The sequence below is a fragment of the Hippoglossus stenolepis genome, chromosome 4, assembly GCF_022539355.2.
Source record: "Hippoglossus stenolepis isolate QCI-W04-F060 chromosome 4, HSTE1.2, whole genome shotgun sequence".
Lineage (NCBI taxonomy): Eukaryota > Metazoa > Chordata > Actinopteri > Pleuronectiformes > Pleuronectidae > Hippoglossus > Hippoglossus stenolepis.
Genome location: NC_061486.1, coordinates 7499095 through 7522705, shown reverse-complemented (window position 1 = coordinate 7522705; position 23611 = coordinate 7499095). Strand labels below are relative to the sequence as shown.

Here is a 23611-nt window from a genome sequence, read left to right as displayed (position 1 = left end):
CAGATTAACCTGTGAAACATTAAATATGTTTACAACAGCTGAACTCATGATAACACAAAACGATAATAAGTAAGTTTTACATGAATAAAAACTGTATATTTTTGAGTTTGGAGACATTTAGAAAAAAAAAGTTAAGTTGAATATTCTAGAGAGGTCCATGAGTAGATAAGGCGCAGCCCTGATACAGTTAGTTAAAGATAAACAAAGTTGTTACACAAAGCTCAAAGGAAAAACTCCTTGATGTAAACCCCCACATGTGGGAACTTGCAGTTGGCCTCTTTTTAAAAAGGAGTTTCTCACAAATGCTTGTCTACCACAGATCTCAGTTCACACCCTAGTCAATGATAATCCAGGGCGAGAGGCTGATAAACTGCTGTTTCTGTGTATGTCACAGCGGAGCAGCTTAAGACCGGACAGCCTACACAGTATAATGCAATCACCTCATTAAAATTTCATTGCCTCCTTGTGTCTCGCTCATACCGTGAGAGCAGCGGAGGCTCCACAGCTGCTCCGCCGCGGACACGATCATGTATAAACCACCTCGAATTCACTGTCAGACAAGGGTACAAACATTATCACATTGTGTTGACTTGAAGAAAACACATTGGGACATCTACAGGTGAAACGCTCCTACTAGTCGGGCCAGCCATTGCTCTGAACCCTAAATCCCTCTCCCCTTTAATTGCCTCCTCTCCTCCCTGTCCTCAAATATTCTTTTCAGGAGCAGATTAAACCCGCCGTCCATTCATGCAGCTGATACCACGAGGACAGCCGTCACAACATGCCTCGTCACGCTGTGCACGGCTCCTGACAGGCAGACGGTGAGACGCACAAATCCCTCAGGTTTAATCTCACTGGTGCACAGCGGAGGGGTGTTTTTCAGGCGACAGCGACCGGGCTGCAGGCCACACAGCGAGGACATGTTGTTGACAGGTCGCCTCCTCTCAAAGCATGACCACTGAGCGACCTTGAAACCTAACAGAGAGACTCCTAAACAAACCTTCCTGTGTTTGCATTTAGCGAGCGGGGCTTTTCGAGACACACTAAACAAACTGAATCAAAAGCAGGAGGAGCGGTGGAGAGTACGAGTGACTGTGGCACACTCTAAACAGACCCATGTCCCACCAGGTGTTTTCTCATCGACTCGAATAGCAGAGGGATCCTTGAATGAACTCCCCACTTATCTCCCCCCGGAGCTCCCTACCAGCTTTTGTGTTCATCCTCGTGCTAAACCCTTTTGTCTTTTCAAGTCATAACCAAAGATTATCGTTTATATATGCAAACAAACCCTTAAATTCCTCCAGTGCCCTCCGTTCAGGCTCTCGGTCTCACATAGAAAAACGTCTCCTCTCAGGAAGTTGGCAGAAAACAGGAATTTTGTTTCATCTCCGATAAGAGTTTCTATAATCCCGCAAATCCATCTGGTTTGGGGTTTATGTCTTTAAGACTGCGTGCAGTCATGACTTCCTGCTTCTGAGCCAACTATTCTGAACACTAATGAGAGCAGATAGTAAAAAGACATTATAGAGTGTGAGAGTGATATTTTTCCATAATTATCAGTCTGTGATGTCCTACATACTTAATGTTGCTTCTCGGTCAAAACAAGACATTTGTTTATTTTACATTTAGTGCTGGGAGATGGATTTTGTTCCCAGTCTTTGTGCTAAGCTAAGCTAACTGCTACAATTCCTTTCCAGCTTCACGGAATATGTTCCAGTTTCCCACTTGAGGTGTAATAATGTTTATATTTGAGACAACAGTGATTAAGCCCAACTGAAACCACGTTAACAGATTTATTTAAACCCAAACGCTTTATAAACTCAAATAAATAGTCAGAGTTTACTCAATGTAGAAGAATACTTCTACACAAACTGGCAATTAGTGTAGAAGTAATTAGTGTATTTCACTGTTCTTTACTGAGATTAAAATTATATAGGATGTGCGACGTTGGACACTTTAATTATGGAAACTTCACAAAAGACAAAGCACAATCTTTTCCCAATGATTTAATAGTTCATTTTTCCGAGCAGTCTCTGGAGCTGTCTGACCACAACCCACAATTTGTCTTAATTTCTTCCAAATGTAAATATTTGCTTACTGGCAGCAGAAATGAAGGCAGTTCTGTTGTGCACAGCAATTTGGGACAACAAGATGAACAGTATGCAAAAAAGCACATTATAGGCACAGAAAAAAAAAAAACATTGCTAATGGCCCCTATAGATTATGCAACTTCTTCCACCCACTAAGTTTAAACTCTCCACTTGACAATCCTAAAAACGACTTTCTCCTGCCAGCAGAACAATAAAGCAGCAGAAGGTGTTTTAGCTGCAGGATCTCTCCCTCTCATCCTCATGACTGTCTGGATTAACGCCCACATGTGAGCAGACCAACAAGGCCCCGTAAATGAGGCAAATGAGGTCGAGTGACGCGGCTGGAGCTTCCACCTGTGCAACCCGATACGTCGTGAGCGCAGAGCTCCCTTCGCCCCCGGCTGATCTGGTTTTGAGCCGCGCTCTCCGCAGCCCTCTCATTTGTCTGAAAAGGGAGGAGCAGGTCTTACTTTCACAGAGAGCGTGATGACACACCGGCCCACAGGTGGATCCACTGCTCCTTCACAGGCTATCTTTGTGGGACGTTCACACTGAGAGATGCTGTGACAGCTGCTTGTGTGGGATTGAATACCTACAAGATAAGCTGTCCATATCTGTGGTTTGCTGGAGATTATATTGTACAAGCTCACTGACGTTTGTGGTGACATCCTCCTCAGCTACGTCTCATAAGAACGTGTGAAGAGACAAGGTCAAATCATTTCTCAATTGTTGAAAAATGAATTGTCAACTACACACTTTATTTGTTAATTGCTTATCAGTAAAAACTTCTGTCCACTTGCCCTCTAAACAAAGTTATGAATCTCACCGGATATGAGACTTGTTTTTGTATTAATACTTGTTCTACCAGCACCTTGCAAAGAATTTCTATATTATGGTAACTTTCCTTTCTATGGTGATTTTATAGACTTAATGTAGGTCATTCTCTGTGTGTTTAATCATGTTCTAATCTGCTCTGTCTGTATTAATTCTATTATTAATTATTGACCACATTTCATTTGCTATTTGTTTCAAGGCAGGCTTCAGAAAGTCTATAACTTTGGGTCAAACTGAAATAATTGTTCATATAAATGATCCGAAAAGGACAGACAACAGGAACAAAAATTCCAAAATTTAAATGTGTATTCTATTCCGATGAGAATCAAAACCTGACCATATGTTTTTAACAGAAACTGGTTTGTTGAAGTCTGCGTTGCACACCTGTCCAGAACATGACACCTGTAAAATCCCATGTGATTTCCTCTGCTGGTCACTAACAGCCACTGGCAGCTGTTTCTTATGAAGTAACAATGGCTGACAGTTTGCAGGTCATGGTCATCAACGAGACAGAAATAAATTACATCTGACTCAGTGTCAGGACGACCTAAAAAGACAGGCGGAAAATTGTTACTGCTTCCGATGGCGATTACACATATCCGTATAAATCAAGCAGAGCTAAACTCGTATGTGCAGTTTGAAATCTATACTTTACGTTTCTTTATCCAGAGAAAAAAGAGACATGTTTTTGTTGTGTTGCTTTGCCAAAGCAGGAAAAAAAAAATATGATGCAAGTGGAAGAAAGGCACTACTACGAGAGAGAGTGTCTGTGAGTGGGTGGATGTCTGGCCTCTTTCCCTGGCTTCTTCTCCAGCAACCCATGTAACACTCACTGGGACCAACTGTGGACTAAGACAGAAAAACCCATTAGAGGATGGTTTTACGATGAGCTGCACTGACACTACCTACACAGACCTGAACAAAAGAACATGGATTTTACTTCTGCTCTGGGATTTTGCTCTGTTGTAATATTCCCATGTGAAATTCTTTATAACCACACAAACTCTGTTGGATCTCAGCTGTGAGGACACCTGAGGCCAGCTCGACTCAAGCCGTCATCACTTATGTAATGATATTCATTTCTCCTTGCAGTTCACCTCACCATGCTGACATTTGTGAGCACGAGCCATCTGTGAGCGAGCCCACACTGCTATAAAGCGTCCAAAGGTTAATAAAACCTCAGTTAGTTTTTCTTAAATGTCAACTTCGCAGTACAGCAGCCTGTACATTGAATGATATTACTGCATACTGTACTGTGTGTTGTTTAACGACTCTGACTTTATCTAGATCCTAACTTTAATTTCCGTGTTCATTTTCTTTTAAAAGAGTCCAGAATATTATTTCTTGTCTGCAATAACATGTGCCAATAAGATATAGACCCAAAAATATGACATACAACACACAGATATGTTAATTGTGTAATAAGCCTGTTGCCATATATGCTTTTGGCGCTGAAATTACCTCTCTACATGAAAGCAGACCCACACTTCCTGGATGGAAAGATTTGCTTTCTTTAATGTTTAGGTGAAATCAGGCATTCGGTTGGAATTTATGAGCAATTAGACGATGATTCATCCAACTGCCAGAGGTGCGGCACTGACACACTGTAAAGGGAAGAGCCACCGGCCAGAGGACGAGCTGGCAAAGTGAAGAGAGCGGGAGGAAGGGAAGAGGGAGGAAGGATGGATGAATAGATGAAGGGAGGGTCACAGGGAGGATGAGCAGCCATCTGCAGGCTGAACACAAGCCTGCGAGATGCCATAATCCATCCTTAAGTGTGAGAGAAGGGGAAACAGTTCCTACAAGTATTTATAATCCCCCCGCACTCCTCCTTCAGTCTCCTTCCATCAGTCTAATCGGGCTTTGACATGGAGTCTCTCTTGGGGAGGGGAGGGTTACAACATGAAATCGTAACCCAGCTCCTTTAGTTTGTTTCCATTGATTTTTACGAGTTTGGAGCAAACTTCCTCTGAACTTCACCTCAAATGCACCTGTGATAATAGGAGTAGAAAATATTCCTACATTTCAGAAAGTATTCTTCTATAGTTTTCTTCTTCAGTTTAAATACTGATCTGTTGTATTATCACATGAAAGGTTTTGGAAAATTAACATTCTGGTAAACAAGCGGCTAGTTATCGTAGCTTAGCATGAAGACTGGAAACTGGTGTAAAATGTAGCTTAACTCCAGTAAATACCTCTCCCTCAACATATGTTTTGTTTTACTCGTGTTTTTCTACGGATACAAAAATATCATGTGATAATTAGTGAGCTTTATGGGTGGTTTTTCTCATCATCAAAATCTTCTGATCTCGACACATGTTCCTAATTTGCTGACCTATTCCTCTCACACCCTGTTAAAAGAACTTAAGATCCTCGGAGGTTATGGATTTTAGTCTCAGTTTTGCAGTTTCTAACCTCTGGAGAATGTTTTGTACTGGGCAGGCGGGCAATCAGATGACTAAAACAGCAGATGTAATAGAATTTTGTGGGATCTTTTGTTTTCCTGGTCGATGTTATCCCTCAAATTACACCCTGTATGCAGAAGGTAGAGGAAAATCAATCCACTTTCATTAACTGCTGCTGATCTGGGTGCAGGCTGGGGGTGGGGGGGGGGGTGGCGAGAGAAAAGGTCTGTCCCATCAATTGTATCGAGAGCCGAGCTCATGCACGCACAAGTGGCGTCACCCTCACCCACACAGTAAACAGTGGAGAAAAAAAGAGAAAGACCACCAAAACAGAGGCGTACGCACACGCACGAGGGCCCGACGCCGCGAACATGAAAGCAAAGCAGCGCTTGAAAGGAGCAGCCTCACGTTTGATCTGGTTGAAGGGCGGTTTGTGGGGGGGGCGGGATGGGTGGAGGACTGTGCCCGGAGATCAATGAAAGTCCTGAGCTTTAACATGTCGCACATGTGGGAAGAACCTACTGGTCTGTGAAGAAAGTGCTAAAAGCTGCTGTCAAGGTTGCAGTAGGTGTGAAACGCCCCAATCTCCATTTTACTACCCGCTGTCACACGTTGGTGAAGACTCAAATGCTGCGAAAGAACAAGAGCGAGATCAAGTGTTATTCGGCAACTTCAGGCCAAACGGAGGCAGCTACATGCTATAAATTTCTCCAGACGCGGGTGATTTTTAGCCGTGTTAATCACAGATGGCTGGTCTAATTTTAGCTCAGCTTCAGAGGGCAGATTTCTGCTCAAAAGGGGGCGATCTGCAGCGACGTCGGCTGGCTTCGAGGAGCTGCAGCGCTGCCACACTAATCCTCTCGAATGCCTGCACTGGACGGAGGGGACCCGAGTTTGCCAAGGAATTGCCTGGCCTATTAAAAGAAGGGCCGCCTGCCAACTGTATGCATATGGCACCGGAAAGGCAGTGGTAGACACAGTCGCCTCATTTTCCTTCAAACAGCATTAATGAATCAGCGATCGGAGTCACAATCATCAAGAAGCACAGCGTGAAATCGCCACGCTGATACAGATTAAGTGCGGAAGCAGCAGTGCACTTCAGGCTATTGTACAAGCCATCTATCAGAGTGAGAGGAGGAAAGATATATAATAATAATTAACGTGTGTCATTTAGAAATCAGAAAGTTGCTATAGCTCAGGTGTTTCATTTCTGGCATCCTCTGTTCTGAATTTACCTCAATTACGATCAATGGGCGATTATTCTATGCAGATATGGGAGCACGACTAATCTTATATACAAGAAAGCATATTTCCCAAAGTGTAAAGGAATTTCTTTAAATTACAGTATTTCAAATCTACTTAGAAACTTCTTAACGAGCTCACATATGGTTGGTCAGAGGCCAGAATGAGGTTAGGAGGTTAATGCCCTGTAAATCCAAGGATAAGCATATTCTCTCCCATAAAGCATATCTGTTTTAACACACTTCTCTGGTTATTATAGTTCTTATACTGCAGGAGCTGAGAAATCAGTTCTTCATATAAACAGCAGAGTCACACAAGATTTAAATTTATGTTTCTGTTTAAGCATCCGGAGCGAAGGGTGCAACCCTGAAATATGAAACCTCCGTCAGTCGTGACTGGATTGAGATTTAATGGAGTGTTTCTATGATCCTCCTTCGCAGTAATAAAGACTAAAGAAAAAGAAAAATCCAGACACAAAATCCCACCAGGCGTTTGCGTTAAAAAGCCATTAAAATTCAAAAAAGGATTTTACATCCAGAGGTTTCATGCTCCGTTAACCAATTAAGACGCTGTGTATGAGGTCATCCCATTGTAGGATCATTGACAAGCCGTTACCCAAATTAAGCGGTTCCGATTTCAGCGTGAATTAAGTATCTGAATGCTTTTTTATGTCAGTCTTAGCTCCCGTGAAGGGGAATGTACCAATGGTGTGTCAGCTGCTCCGTACGGCACATTATTCCTGCGCAACAACCTCCTCTTGCTCTCTGTGGTGGGGTTTGTTTTATGACTTTCAAAACCGCCAAGATCTGTTTCAGGCAGCCCAGAAGCCAAGAGGGACAGTTTCTCTTTAAAGAGAATTTACTCCGCACTTGGCCACCAGAGCCGGGACATTAATCAGAGGCCACTTAGAGGTAAAGTTTTACGATTTAGCACCTATAGACACATGAGCTCACGGTACCGGGACAGGAGAGAGACGAGATGCTGCTTTGCATGCTCTCGTCGTAAATCACATTTTATGCAAATGGTAAGCAGAATACTTCAGATCGTTCGTTTATGGAGTCGACACTCAATACCAAAGCCCACAGCAGACAAAGAGGACTTTTGTTTCAGACGTGCACAGAACTACTGAGCCTCAGAGAAACAAAGCTCTCGTCGCCCTTCAATTAAAACCGCTCTTTTATTGCAGTGTGATTGTCACTGCTTTGAAAGGAAGTAGAGAAGAAGTGAGCATGAAAACAAGATGAGAGGAGAAAACAAAACAATATATATGGGTTAAAAATGGGGTCAGTAAGACTTTGAGAGCGTCAAGTGATGATTGTTGTTGTAAATCATATTTTCGTAAACTTTTAAACAAATACATGGGGAATTCAAGTTTGTTCATGTGTAGAAAAGATATAAAAAAATAAGACAGTGGTGATGTAAAAAGAAGAATACATTAAAAGATCAGAAACAAACTGTGTGTGAATCTGAGCCTCCAAAGTCCCCACATCGTCTTTGATAATGTAATTACAACTTATGAAGTTTGACCTCGTTTTTACACCAGAATCTGAGTGGACGGTGACAAACCAATCACAAAGCAGAGCTAAATTGTCCAATCAGAGGGCAGACGGCTGGTCTTCTGTCACCGAGGTGCGTTTGAATACACACCCAGCACATTCGAAGGAATTTGTCATGGAAGAGCCCATTGTTGTCCATCGTGAAAATCTAATGCTCATTCAGGCATCAGTTCCACTTGCTTCCTGACTGGAACTATGCTTTGTAATTGGATAGTCGTTGTCCAATCACACGTAAAGACGGGGTCACGATCTGCACTTGTAACTTGAGCGTCGCCGTTTGGGAACTTAAAGCGTTTCATGGTTTTACAGCTTCTCAGCTTTTACTTGTGCACAGATGTTCAGAGTCTTTGTGTAACATGTCTTTGTGTAACATCACCACTCTTATCATTCATTCAATTACAAATCTTTTCTACACATGAACAAACTTCAATTTCTCATGCAGAACTTTTTCTTTACAACCAAAATCTTCCTGACCCCAATTTGAACTGTAACTCTCCGCAGCGAGACTGACATTTTAACAAATACAAACCGCAACTCTCAGTTGAGCGTACACCTTCGCCAGGGCCAAAAAGTCCACTTAAACTCAATCAAGCCGCCAAATAGTAAACAGTCACAAATATCAGTCCTCCAAATATGCTTTATTTTTATCAGGATCAATGGGAAAATAGTACAACTGTCACATTGTTAAAAGTCCTGGATCCGCCCCTTTGTCCAGATCCTCACCAAAGTGTAATGGATTCTTTCTTGGCCCTTGTCCCATCCTTCCACCAAGTTTCATTGAGATCAGTTCAGTAGACTTTGCATAATCCTGCTGACAATCAAACCAACCCATCCAAACACATAGGCGCATAACCTCTTAACAATAACAGAATACTTATATCAGATTATTTCATCTAATTTCTACATTTCCTCTCCCTTCCTCTACGAGTGGCGGGGGCAGGTTGGCAGCGCAGATTATCCCTCCGACCACTCGCGTCTTATACGGACAACAGAGCTTTAAATCAACCTCCACCTGTTCACCCGAAAAGGAAGGGAAACCCAATAACCTGCAATCGCACCTCAGATTATTTAAAACTTTAATCTGTCTAAACAAAGGTTTTACAGAAGTACACTACAAAAACGAACTGCTGGTGACACCAGGAGGAAAGAAAAGCTCTGCCGTCGTTGTCTGTCCCCACCCCCCGTCCTTCACAGATAAGTACTCCACTCCATGCACACACCTCTCGAGCTGACCTGCTATGTGTGCACGAGATAGCAGGTGTGGGTAAACCATTATCAGCTTTGCCCCGTGAGGGAGTTATTTTGGTCCGATCCCACAAGAACACCTTTGTAAAAAAAAATGTGCAATGCCCTCAGTGACATATCCATTAATTAGCGAGAGGCGGCGGGGTTCAATTCTACCGGTTCACGAAGCGTAAAAAGCGGAGAAGTGGTTTCCATGTGTCGACACAATGAGTCAACCTCGGAGATTGATTGTTGTAAACGCTGTGAAACTGATAAGGGTGTCGGAGCGAACTTAAGACGGTGCAGAGTGGAGATGGGATGATGATTTGGATTTTCCCATTATCGCTGCAGAGCGCGGGAGGCATGAGTCTGATGTGTCATGAGTCACTTGTTTTCCTCTCAGGCAGAAAAAACGACAAACTTTTTCCCTCTCTGCTTCGTCTTAACCGCTTTCCTAAAGACGCCGTTTACCTCCCTGTCTTTTCTGCGGATTTAAAGTTATATAATGTGGATTTCTGCTTCAGGCGATTTGCATTTTTCCGTGAAATGCAGACGGTAAAAAGCTTCTTTTCCTAATTTGTCTACAAGCTGATTTGGGTTTGTGAGGTGTGCACATCACTGGCAGTGACAAATTTAGGCCCTGTGCTTTAGTGTCCATGGTAACTGGGAAGGTGAGGGCTTTTGAGGTGTGTGTGTGTGTGTGTGTGTGTGTGTGTGGGGGGGAGAGGAGCAGTCGACAGACAGTGAACACACACAGACACAGACATGCACCGATTCACAAAAATAATAAACAGTCGGTGCCCGCTGCTGTTATTATCAGCTGCTATGATCACATCGCAGACGTGCTGTGGCTCCTGTTTGTCCTTATCGGTCTGAATTTGTGCAGAGTACATGTAGATAAAATCCACAGAAACACAGTAACCGCCCCCCGGCCCAAACATGCCCCCCTGCGACTGTGAACCAGCCCCGAGCCGCTCCTCCTGCACTTGTCCACTTCTCAGCTTTGCGGATGCAATTTCTTTGTTCGGCGAGGCGAGGTGCTGACGTCAGACCGCCTCCTTTGTTTCAGAACGCCGCAGCTGCATTGTTCTTCTGGCATTAATTCTTCAACCTGCTGCTGTTGCCGGGAGCAACAATGAGATAAATGACAAGATTTTTCAATCACTGCATAAAAAGAGCAGAGGAGGGAATAAGGAGACGATCCGGCGACAGATAGAGATGTCACACGCTCCTCGTAGGAGTTAACCATTTGAGCGAGAAGTAAAAAAAAAAAGCAATTTTCTTTTTTGTCAACTAAATCATAAACTGCCACAGTATGATAACCACTCAGTTTTCATGTTTTCTTTAAGGTGTAAGTTTTTAAACATGTACATGTGATTAGTGTATATGATTTATCTTTACATGTAAAGCTGAAAGGATTAGCAATTTGAATAATAGATTTATCATAATTTAACCATAAATTGCAGTTTATTCTATCTTCTCAGTTGTTAACACTTAATACTTCTCGTTGTCTTCTGAGATTATTTTAGACAAATCAAGTTATTTGAAAAACTTTTGAAAATTGTGATTTAATATTTAGACCCAATAATCTAGAAAACTGATCGGCAGATAAATCAATAACACAAATAATCACTACTTGCTCAGTCATCTACCAGCAGAGTCATTTCAATGGTTCGAGAGGGTTTTGAAAAAAGTGCCTCCTCCTCCTGAAAGACTCGACTGAATGATGCATCCGGACGTGCACCGAGCGGAGTGACTTCCTTCACTGGGATCAATAGCTGGTCTGTGCAGAGGGAGGATGAGGGCGGTTCAGAGTGTTAACGCCGTGTTGACATATCTGAAAATGAGTCGCGAGTGAGAACCTGAGACTTAACACTAGGGAGTTCATGTACTTGACAGAGCCATTGAGCTGTTTGGTTAAAGGACCACCACAGTAAACAGACGAGGAGAGAGAGATGGAAGAGTCCTGACAGGAAGGAAGGGCTGAGGGGGCAACTGGGCAGTGACCTTAACGTTAATGGGGCCCCTGTGGATAAATGACGATAATTCAGAGTGTGTTCGCTTCAAGTGAGGAGCTTAACTGCTCTGCCAACACCTGTTCAGCGCCACAGAGGAGCCTTTCACTCAGGACAGGTGCCTCGGCAGCGAGCCGCCCACTTCCCCTCGCTCCGCGCTGCGCTGCGCTCCCAGCTGCTCGTCTTTCAAGCCTCAGACTCAGATTCCTCACGTGCCTTCCTGTCAGCTCGGCAACCGCTGCAGCAGCCACTCAGCTGCCGGCTCCCAAAGACAACAGCCCAACACAAACAAGGCCTCTCATCACATCTCACATCAAGTCAACCTGACGCGGAAATGCCCCTTCATCTGAGGGTTATTGTCTAAGTGGTGTTTTCTGCATATTTATGCACTGAAAACACCTATATGAATAACAACAAGATCATTTGGATCAGCAGTTTGACTCATCTCCAAGAGAAATGAACAAAAGTCATTTCTCAGAGCATATGACTTCATTTTCTAACTCGGAAATAGTTTTCTCCAAAACCACCCATTTTAGGACAAAGAAAAACTCCAGATTTTCTTATTTGAGAAGCATGAAGGAATATTCAAGTTGCAAAGTAGTTGCCACATTAATGATGGTCTAATTGATTTTTTGACAAATCTTGTAAGAGGAAATACTGGTATGTAACATGTCAAAAAAATATATATAAGATATTAAGGTCAGTTTATCATCAAAAGCATTCCCTGTTAGTTTGACTGACTGTCTTCATAGATTTGGTGTCTGCACCCTGCTCTGGGGCCGAGTTTGACACAATTGAGAAAAATAAAAATCATCGGGCTGGAATAATTTCTGTGGGAGATTGAACATGTGTGTGTGGCTGCATGTATGTGCGCACACACACACACACACACACACACACACACACACACACACACACACACAGCCTGAGCTGATTCAGTGACCTGTGCAAAAGACAAACTGACTGGAGGGGAGGTGGGGGTGGGGGGGTTCAATTAGTGCTATAGCAAGCAAAGCGTAGACAAACCCAGACTGAAAAGGTTCTGAACCGTGTCTCGTACCGTACAAATATCTGCAGTTAAACCCTTGACTGTTAATTTACACTCAACTACGAGTCTTCATAACCTCTGGAGGAGCCTCACATGGTGTGTGGCGTGAACCGGGGGCAGCCACGCATCAGTTATGATAAACATACCTTTATCTAAGCTGTTTCACATAGCATGCATTCCCGGGCATGTGTAAGCACTAGCCATGCTTTCCAGATCCATGCCAACTGGCCGCGGTCCAGCAGCAGGGCTGGGTTTTGGCGGTTGGGTCCCAGCATGCTGGCTGTGAGCGGGGCAAGGTGCTTCGCTGCATAGCTGGAATGTTTTCCATCTTTGTGTGGCCCGAAAGGCTGGGATCCATTTTAAAAGGAGCTGTTATAGAGGAGGGCAAGTCGAGGCACGTCTATAACCAGATCTTATTGGTTTATATTCACACACACTCAGATAATCAGAGCTGGCATTTAGTTCTTATTTGATTTAGGGAGTTTAATAAATCAAACTAATGGCCAGTAAGAGCAGAGTTTAACCCAGACACTTTACTTTCAGGACTTTAACTAATATTGTCATTAGAGGGATTTCCCTAAACCCAATCTGACATATTTAATCGTCTCGTTTTGTCAGTAACTTGTCCAGTCAAGTCAAATTTATTTATAAAGCACATTAAAAAAACCACTGGAGCTGAGGGCTTTGCTATCATGGCAAAGGAGCAGAGCAGAATAGAATCAAAATCTATGCTATACATATTGTAAACATTACATAATAATCCATGACATGACTCATCTCTCCAGCTAAAGGGTTCGAAGTGCTAAGTGGTTCATCAGTTGTTGGTTCTTGTCCTGTCAAACTTGTTTTGAACTAATAGAAAAGCTGCAGACACAGGAACAGACGTTTTAATGCAGGTCTACTCTAAGTCCAGGGGTGAGTTGAATGTGTAAAATCACATCTAATATTTTAAAGCAAATGATTTTAAATGTAATAATCCAAATAAAGACATTATATATATATATATATATATATATATATATATATATATATATATATATATACACATACAGTAAAGTAAAGTAAAAAAGATATAATTATTATATTCACAATCTGATATACCGAGCAACATCCAAACCACCATAGCTAGCTTCAACTATCCAGGGGGCCCTTTTTGAATATTTGATGTCAGGTCCCTAATAAGACCTGTGATTTAGCTGGCTGCCGGGCCTGTCTACATATTGTGCTGACTGACGTGGATTAAATTCCTTAACAAACATGCTATTAGTTAAATTACCGAACTCTAAATTGAAAGACGGTGAATGTGGGAGTTTCGGGCCCTTGGGGGTGGGTGGGTGGATGAGGAGCCTTTCCCCTTCAGTAATCCAGCTTCGTGAGCTCATCTCTTCACATGGAACATGAAGTCGAACAGTAATTGCAGTAATTTGAAGTTGTTCTCTGCGAGTGACTCAGGTGTGTGGAAGTTGAGTCATGGCTTTCTAACTTTCCCTAAGCCACAAATTGCCTTTTATATCGACCGCAGAGCAGTGAAAAGACACAATGTGTGGTCGTCGATGAAGACGCACGATTCTTCTTTGTGAAGAGGCAGAAATGAGCAACGTCAGGGCATTGAGGACACGTTGAGTGAATCAAATGAAAATCACTTTCAGGAGTCTTTCAAAAGTAAAGAGTTATACCTGAGCTGGCTGTCACCATTAACTTCCCTGGCAGGCGACAGATGACATGACCTGAAAGTGACGGACTCAGAGCTGCAGCGACACAACGAGAGGACAAACATCTCCATGGAAAAATGAATAGTGGAAGAAATACTCAGATGTTTTACTGAAGTTAAAAGTACTAATACTACAATACAAGTCAAAGTCCTGCATTGAAATAGTTATAACTGATGCATAAACGTTTAAACAGCATTTTGATTCTGTGGTTGTTTGAGGTGGAGCTGATTTTTATCTCTGTGAGACTTTGACTAACAATTATTTTAAATTATGGATTAATCTCCTGGCTATTTTCTTGATTTCTTGATTAATTGAATTAAAATTTTATGTTTATATATTTATCTCATTATGTTCTTCTTTTTTGTTTGTTTTTATCATCTTTACTTTCTATTCCAATAATCCCTTGTTCTCCTCTTGTGTGCTGCTTTTCTTTATAACTGTCATAACCCTCAGGATCAATGAAGATCACTAAATCTATCATTATATCCGTCACCATTACCAAACCTATTTCTTTTACCAAATTATCGAAACAAAAAGCAGGTAAACGTGCCTCAAACTACAGCGTTTTACATTCCGTCACAGGAGAGAATCCAGATAAGAATTTAAAGCGCCCTCCTTTGCGTTATCCAAACAGCTGTCACAATACGAGCCTCGTAATAACATCTCGTCTGCAGCTGTGTGAAACGGCCGGAGCACTTTCTCCCAGCGATGTCATCATCACAGCTGCATCTCTGGAGCTTCTCAGCTTCCTCTCTCCGGAGAGTCGCCGCAATTACCTTATCCTGAAAGAGGCCCGGCCCAACATCTATCCGTCTGTCTCTGGGGTGACGGAGGACGGACGGACAGACGCAGGGATGGACGGCGCCGTGGAAAACGCTTAGAGAACAAACGCTTAGGAGTAAATCCACAGAGAACAAAAGTAGTGTTTCCTCAGTAAAAAGCCATAAGAAGCTCTTATTCGCTGCTGTTCATCTTCTTGGTAAAACTTTACATGTCCATTAACTCCTATTAATTCCTGAAGTGCTTCCTTGTGGTTTGATACTAATAAATAGAAAAAAGAAAAAGTTCTGATACTGATATTGCTTAGTCGAATTTCTGCTGAATTTAAACATTTAAACATTTATTATCCATTTATTTTTATTATCCATTTATTTTTCATTCATGCTGACTTTTTAGTTTTTTAGACACATTTCACAGGTTCAACCTGCTCTTCACTGACTAAAAAGACTCAAGGCTGTGCCGCAAAGAACTGGAAGTGCTCCAACTCATCTCACTCTATCTTAATGGAAACTTCATAACTGCACTTTTAGTCGATTTTTTTCGTGCCTGCTTTTATCCTTTCCAAACATGGGTAAATTACTGGGTATCAGATGTCAACATCCATTTCCTCACTCTCCCGTTGTTCGTTTGGGTTCCATTCTTAGACTCTGTTGACAACTGTGCTCTAGTTATTTCGCAGTGCTTCAAAGATGAAATGTTGCTGTTCCCACAAGAGCGGACAAAGAATTTAGCTAAATTTAAATCACTGATTGAATCATTTCAGCAAACGTGTCCAATGCTCACGGGTTGTCGTCTCTCAAATGTGAGAATTTTAAGCTTTTCCTCTGTTTTATATCTCTGTAAACTGAGCGTTTCAGGCTTTTAAACAGTTTCTTTGATAAAAACAAACTAATTGAATGAGCGAACTTTGGCTCAAATTCTGATTTACAGACAAAATCATCAGTTGATTTACAGCAAATCAAAACAGTTGCGTCCAAAGTTCAGCTCCATTAAAGCTGCATCGCTTTGGTCACTGCTCCTAAAATGTGAATGTTTTCCGGCACCAATCAAACTGAACCAAACTCCAGCAGGATCCGTGTGGAAGTGTCTGTGCTGCGGGATCTGTTTCTAATTCAGAGAGTAAAGCACCTGAAGCAGTGAGAAAAACATCCGTGTTAAACTTTGAAAATGAGTCACTTCTCATATACGTCAGTCAATTAGTTTCAAAGTCCAGGAGTGTGATCAGGTGTAAAGTTCAGGAGCCACTGACTTGTTGTTCCCTACAGTTAGAAAACAGAGTGGGTGGTGCAGCGTCACAGGAGTTTGCTTCTCTACAGGTGCTGAACGTCAGGGAAGCTCAGCGACACTCAGGCCGAGTTTAGAGCCATGACTCCTCTTCTCTGACACTAATGCTGCCGTATCTCTCTGCATTTACTGCCCCCCATGTCTCCTCTGAGTCAGTGGCTCCTTCTTTGCATTGATGTGTTCAAATTTACTGGGCTGTTTCCAGCTCTGTCACCCCCGACAGCAGCCTTCAGCTCTGAGAGACCCTCACAGACCCCAAAGAGCAGCACGGAGAGGCCCCCGGGAGCTTTGAGTCCGCTAAACACAGCACCTCTCTGTGCACAGCTCACTGACCACTGTTGTCGTCAGAGAAGGATGGCACATTAAAGTCCCCCCGAAACACTCCGGATCCGGACCCAGGATGCCTGCGCAGCCTTCGGACACCTGCGGGGGGGGACTGTGAATGTCCCTGTGATGGGGCCGGGGGTCGGGAACAGCAATGGACACACGGGCATTCATCAGCCATCCGTGGCATCGCTCCCATTCAAGACACAGATACCCACTGAGACACAAAGCCCCAGCTGCCCGGAGTGGCAGACTGACACACAACATTGGGCACCAATGCAACACAGCTCCATTTAGGCCTTAAAGAAACGCCCCGTCACAGCCGCCAGAGTGCCGCTCTATACATCCCATCTGGACGCCTGCACGCACAATGGACAGAAGTGGATTTATCATGTGTTTAGAAGGACAGAACTCCTGCCATAGATAAACATGTCTCTGATCACATCTGTGCTTTTATTCCTTGAGTATCACTTTCAAAATAAATCACCCTTTAACATAGGATTTCATTTACTTTAAAGCGTAAATAAATCATTTAATAAGACACTTGTCTTTTCAGCTCTGTAGAGGAACAGTTCAACATTTTCAGAAAGAGGCCCTTCAACTTCCTTGCAGAAATATATTTGAGAAGCTTGTGTCCATTGAATATGAAGCTACAGCCGGCTACCAGTTAGCTTAGCTTAGCATACAGACCGGTAGGTGGATTCTGTTACCTTTGGACAGAGCCAGGCTAAAGTTTCCTTCTGTTTACAGCCTTGATGCTAAGCTAAGCTAAAAAGATAAAGCCTGTTTACTATACAGAAATCAGTGACCAAAGTCTCAGCACAAAAAGGAGGAAGAGTTTTTTGGGAAAATGTCTTGATCAGCAGATAAATTGTGAACGAAACTAATCATTAGTTGGAGCCCAATCCATCCGTACACTGTATAAACCCATAAATGTTGACTCTCCAGAAAGAACTATGGATTTTTCTTCCACTAAACTAAACCCCCATATTCGAATAAAACAGACAGTTCCTGGTGGAACAAGAGGAAGTAGGTGTTTGGCTGTTGTACTTATAAAGCTGGCGACTGGGCACCAGGGTATTCAGACTATAAAAGCGTGGGAGAGCGCTGCAGGAACAAAAAGCGAGTATCACCTACATCAGAGGAGAGAAAGAAAAAAAAACTACACTACACGCAGAAGATGTGTCAAAGTTAAAATGAATCACAGCCCATTCCAAGAAACACCACCCTCCCCTGGCTTTTGGACAGTGAATAATCGAGCTGGGAAAACTTCTTGTATTGGGCCACTTTGGGGCTCCTCGTGACTCCGGGTAAGTCAGCTCTCGCTCTATATACGACGTGGAGGCCTGTAGGAAGAAGCTCCCGAGCTGAACAAACCAATTACACCCCTGTCAGGGCCGTGGCACAGCGCTGCATCATGCACAGAGAAGCCACTGTCACATCGCATGGCATTACTGTGGCTCAGTGGACCCAGGACTGATGAGCCAAGAGGCCGGGCATGTGTGGCACGACTGTAAGCTCCACTTAGCCCTCACACACTGGAGGAAACTGTGTTCCATACCATTAAATGTTGTTCTCCTCTTTTTAAAGAAGCAGTGCAGTTAAAACAAAGGCCTGCACACACTGGATTGTTGAAGCATGTGACTCATATTTGATTGCGTTGAGTGTCGGAGCTGCGGGGCGGCGCTGCCTTTGGTCCGCGACTCTCCTGCAGAGCGGGGGCAGCCTCCAGGACTGCTGTGGCTGCAGACGATTTCGACATTCCTCCCCGAGGGCCAAAACGCAGCCCATTAGCATCACATGCTAACTTGCCCGTGGACACAGAGGCCCCGACCAGCACGTTTCAGCGCTCGGACTCGGAAAAGTGAGAACAATTCATGCGTTTCCTCGAGTTCCTCTCAGGGAAGAATTAACCCTTTCATAAAATGACTTGGAAGTAAACAGCATGTATGATTACAACACAATGTAATGTAGTTTTGAGCAGATTTAGGTTTTTAATAATGAGCTTATCAACAATTGTAACTGCTCGTGTGGGCTCCCATGTGCCGGCTTGATTAAAGCGCTTTATTAATAACTAAATTACATGTGTAACTGCAGATGTGATGATTAAAACCCTCAATTTGTGACTTCATTATGAAGATAATTTCAGATTTGATTGCTAAAACGTTTTATTCGTGACTTATACCTGCAGACTTATTAGAACCTGAGAAACCATGACTGTTTGTTGATGATTTGTCGTTTATCATCTCCTGATAACCCAACATTTTTCTTCTTAATGATTTATAACTGAGATATTTAGCATTAGTAAATGATTTATCAACCACTGATGGAACTATTTGTTATTTTTAGATTAAACATTACACCATGTAGTAACAAAGAGGTGTTCAAATATGTTTCAATCGCAGAAATATTTCAGATAACCTGTTGTTGTTGTATCTCGGTGCAAAAACATCACGTTCCTCACTGAGACATTAACTTGTTTGGGTTTTTGCTTTTAAACCAGATTTCCTGCTCCACTTCTCAGGTGGAATAAAGTTGAACTAAACATTTATATCCGCAGCACAGGACATTTCAGCGGCTCCTCCACCTTCAGCCGCACAGAGACGAGGCTGCAGCCGAGCGGACAGGCTGCATCGTCACCTCTTTAATTAACAAAGTGTGCCAGCACAGGCCAGTTTCAGCTCTCGGCCATCGAGCGCCTTCATCTTTTTTTGCCCGTGAGGGGAGTTCAAGTTTATTGAGGCTGACAGACAGTCGTTAGCTAATGCTTTGCCCTTTGTGCAACCAGGTTGATCTTTTTGCCGTAATAATTGAAGGCCGTGAAACATCCAGCCCGGGCTCGCCAGCCAAGTCTGGCCACTTTCGCACTTGTCACCCGCTCCAGATCTCGCTGCCCTATTGCAACAAGCCATGGAAGAATGTTACTACACTGCCTGACTGCTCATTGTCATTTCCTAAGAAACTTAGTCATCACTGAATTTAAGTATTACCCAACTGTTAACACTTTACCTCTCTCGTTTAGCATCTATAAGCAGCACATTAATGGATTTCATACATGTTATATAGTTGTCTGCAGCGATAGGGACATTTCAAGTGATTATAAATGTACAATGTGTGTGAACAATGATATATTTTAGATTCGACATCATTATAGCCGTGTTGTCATTCAGCAGCTTCCATTTATGGCTGCTCACAGGTGGAGTTATCGTTAAGAAGTAATGAATTAACGTTCCTATTAAAAAGGTCTTACAGATGAAATACAAAACCTTTGTAAATAAGATAAGATAAGATAAGATAATCCTTCATTGGTCCCACAGTGGGGACATTTTTAACTTTACAGCAGCAAGACGGCAGTCAGGAATAAACATCAGTAAAGTAATAATAGTTATAATGTAAGGAATAAATACAGTGTGTTGATCAACCATTAATTAAGACATTACAACTTACTATAAATCCATACTTATATTAGAGATACTTGTAAAAAAAGGTCATGCAGGTCAGACAGGGAGGAATCATCACATCTGCATCCACATCCTGACCAAGGAGAAGCACACAGTCACTCCACTAAAAAAACCTGAGTTTGGAAACTTCAGTAAACGTCAGTGAGTCTGTGGGAGTGATGAAACAAAGGAGCATAAACAGGAGGACGAACTCGGAGGTGGGCAGGATGAGGCAGACAAACGTCAAACCACTAAACTTGCTGATCGGCAGCGAGCGCTGTTCCTCCCTCGCTCTTTTTGTTCATCTAAGTTTGTGCTTTCCAGCCAGATGCGAGTGGCTGCTGCTTTAATAAGCCAGAGGAGGCTTCCTGATGACTCAACGTACACACACACACCAGGAACTCACGACAACGTGGTTTGTGTATTCACAGCGTTAATCCATATCTCCACCCTCCCCCGCTTGTCTCTTTCTCTGACACAAGACTGTTGAGAGCATGAAATGTTGACATGAAAATATTGTCTGGTTAGATTAGATATTCTGTTTTCCTGATGGCAAGTGTTGTTTTATTTATCTCTGAGTTTCCCTCAGGGCGTCTTCTAGTTTCATCGAGTACAACTGAAGCTTTTAAGATCTTTTCCGATGTTTCTCGCAGTTAAATAGCAGCAAAAACCCCAATTTGTAAACAGACAAAACTCCAAATAACTGCAGACAGAGCAGCAGAAACACAGCAAACCATGAGACCACAGCGTTTTCTATTCATAATAAAACTGAATTTTAAATTAAAATGTTATATTTGTATACTTATATACAAGAGCTTTAAGGCTTTGAAGATTAAACCTGTTTTCAGCTTCTCCACTTAAAGGTGAGCAAACAGCAAGTTTCGTTTTGTCTTTATCTTTTCCAAAGAATCACTGAAGCATGTCAACATGTCAACACACGAGACATCCACAATGCGGGAGCCGGAGTTCTACTGTAAATCATCTATGATTCAGTAACCATAACAACAGCGGGATGGTTTGCTGTGTGTGTAAATAGAGAAAATCCACTTTTATTCACAACATATGAATGAATGAAGCTTTTTATTAGTGCGTCACGCAGGTAAAGCTACAACTGTCGTTTTCATGACAAAGTTATCAGATGATTATGCCTTTAACACAAAGTTACATCATCAAATTGGGTCTTTTGAGTAAATATAAAGTATTTTCTTGCTCAAGTTTCTCCAATGTGAAGATTTGCTGTTTATTTTCCTCTGTTTTATACAATCATGCTGAGACATTTGGGGATTTCTGAGCTGTGGATCGAACAAGAAACATTTTGAGACGACACAAACAGCCCAGAAAGCAGAACTCACTTTCTCACCATCTTCAAGCTGAAGATTTTATGAATCTACTGAATTAAGTGGATGGAGGAACAACAACAACAGTTCATCAACTTCAGATTTTAGGGACCAAAGATTGTGAGACAAACACTATTCTGATATAACTATAATAAATGTTATTAGTTTGGCTTTGACACAGTATCTCAAGGCATTTCTCTTCAAGAATAAAAGATTGATAGACACAAAGTTAACATTATTATTCATCTCCATGAACAAATGTGTCCTATTACTCTAATTAATCACCACAAAGTGATAACTCAACAGACACATGGAGTTATTTACTCTGGCCATGGCCACATTAACCTTCTATGGGGGCCTTGGGGCAAAAGTTGGTTGTTGGGCCCCTACTGCCCCCCCACTGAACGCAACAGTTTTCAAAGACATTAGACTCAATGTGCTTTTAGGTTGTTGATGTTTTCTTTGTGTGATTACTTAATTAAACACAACTTTACAATAAATGAGCTCAGTATAAACCAAAGTAGTAAAGGTCGATTTTGACACCACAAGATGGCCGACCAATCAGATTTCATACTGCACTTGTGATAAATCAGATTATGTTTGGTTAACAAGAAAGAACATAAGACTTTGTGGCCCCTGGCTGATTTGAAGCAACAGACACCCTGAAAACACATTTATGCTGTAACCTGATGATTTGCACGTGTCGTCCAAGTTATCATTTGTATCAAAAGTGAGATTCAATGAATTGCAAGATTTTCCTTTGACTGTACAATAATTAGTGACTCTTCTGTGACGGTATCGTCATCAAAGCTTAAAAAACAAAGACCTCCTTTCTACAAGTCTTAACACAGACGTCAATGTCCAGCAGATTAGGTGGTGAGTTGGGGGTCTGACCTCAAAACGAAAAGGTCCCTCAACACACACACACAGACACACATTCATCCGCATTGCCCCTAACCCACAACAACCCATGCAAAACTCAGCCACCCTGGGGCCAAATCACAGACAGGATGAGGAGGCAAGGGCCCTCTGCAGGACACACGCACCACAGCATGAAATACACCCTCAAAATAAAAGACAATAAAGGGGAATTTGCACCATTTTGACTCATGCAACAACATCAACCACCTCCTCTGCCTGTCCACAAGAAGTCCCCGCATGGCTGCTCCAGAGAAAAGGGCTGCTCACACTTGTTTTTGTGCACATGCACCAGAGCAAACACACCTGAAACTACAGGATGGGGGTCTGCTCACCAGTCCAGGCCTCACATCCCATTCTGGTATAATCAGCTGCACTGATATAAAATAACGTAAACGCCCGACGAGGAAAGGTGAGGAGGACACACCTACACATCCTTTATTTACTGTGCATGGCTCGACCGAAACTAGCCGAGGCTGCAGGCTCCGGTATCGGAGGTGGATCACGCACGCACGCACGCACGCACGCACACATGCATGCAAACACGGTTGTGTACCTGAGGAATTCTTGCAGGCAGGTGTCACAGAAGCGGTGTCCACAGGTAGACACTTGGACCGGCTCCCGCATCGCCTTGCTGCAGAGCGGACACTGGAAGCGTCTCTTTGGCTTCTCCAGAAACTTGTAATCAAACCCGGGCATGGCTGCAGCGTCTCTCGGCGTATGTCTCTGCAGGTGGTGGGTAAATGTCCCTGGACCCTGACTCCCTCCCTCCAGGGGAAAAAATAGGATAAAAACAAGGGGGGGTGGGGGTTGGGGGGTATTCAGCTGCGGTGCCGGTTTACACCGACGAGAGGTTCGTGCATATCACGTCCCTTCCGCCACCGACGGATCGGGCGAGTCCTTCCCCCCGCAGCGTCTCCTCCTGTCGGCCGCAGAGCGCAGGAAGCACCGGTCTCCAGGAGCGCGCTGCTGCTGCGGCTGCGGCTGCGGCTGCAGACGGATTCGTCCTGTGAGGGTTTGTTGTGGCTGTCAGAGCTGCGGTGTGGCCCTGTCCTCCTCTCTCCTCCTGGGTGGATGCAGCACTGACACACTGAACACAATGCCCTCACCCCTCCGTCTGTTTAGGTGCAGCAGAGTCCCGCCTCCTCTTCCTCCTCCTCCTTCTCCTCCTCCTCCTCCAGGCAGGAGGAGTCAAGAAGCTGCTCTCACCATTTTCTCCCCCTCATGTCCCTGAATGCATCTTTAATTGAGCTTTTGTCTGGCTGCACAATCCTCTCATGAGATGTGTGTTGATTTCATGCCCATGCTTCATGTTTATTGTTTATTTGTCCATTAAAACTCATGTTTACCTCCATAAATACACACTAACCGGTTTTTACTTTAGAGATGTTAAAGCTGCACG

The 23611-nt window shown here is 43.1% G+C and overlaps 1 protein-coding gene across 1 annotated transcript in view; it reads right to left on the bottom strand.

Moving 5' to 3' along the window:
• Positions 1 to 23349, bottom strand: part of traf4a (tnf receptor-associated factor 4a) — a 36051-nt gene extending 12702 nt beyond the window's left edge. Inside the window, exon 1 of the mRNA XM_035154697.2 lies at positions 22766 to 23349. Within this exon, the coding sequence (XP_035010588.1) occupies positions 22766 to 22908 (143 nt within the window). The 5' untranslated portion in view covers positions 22909 to 23349. The remainder of the gene's footprint in view (positions 1 to 22765) is intronic.
• Positions 23350 to 23611: the final 262 nt, after the last annotated feature.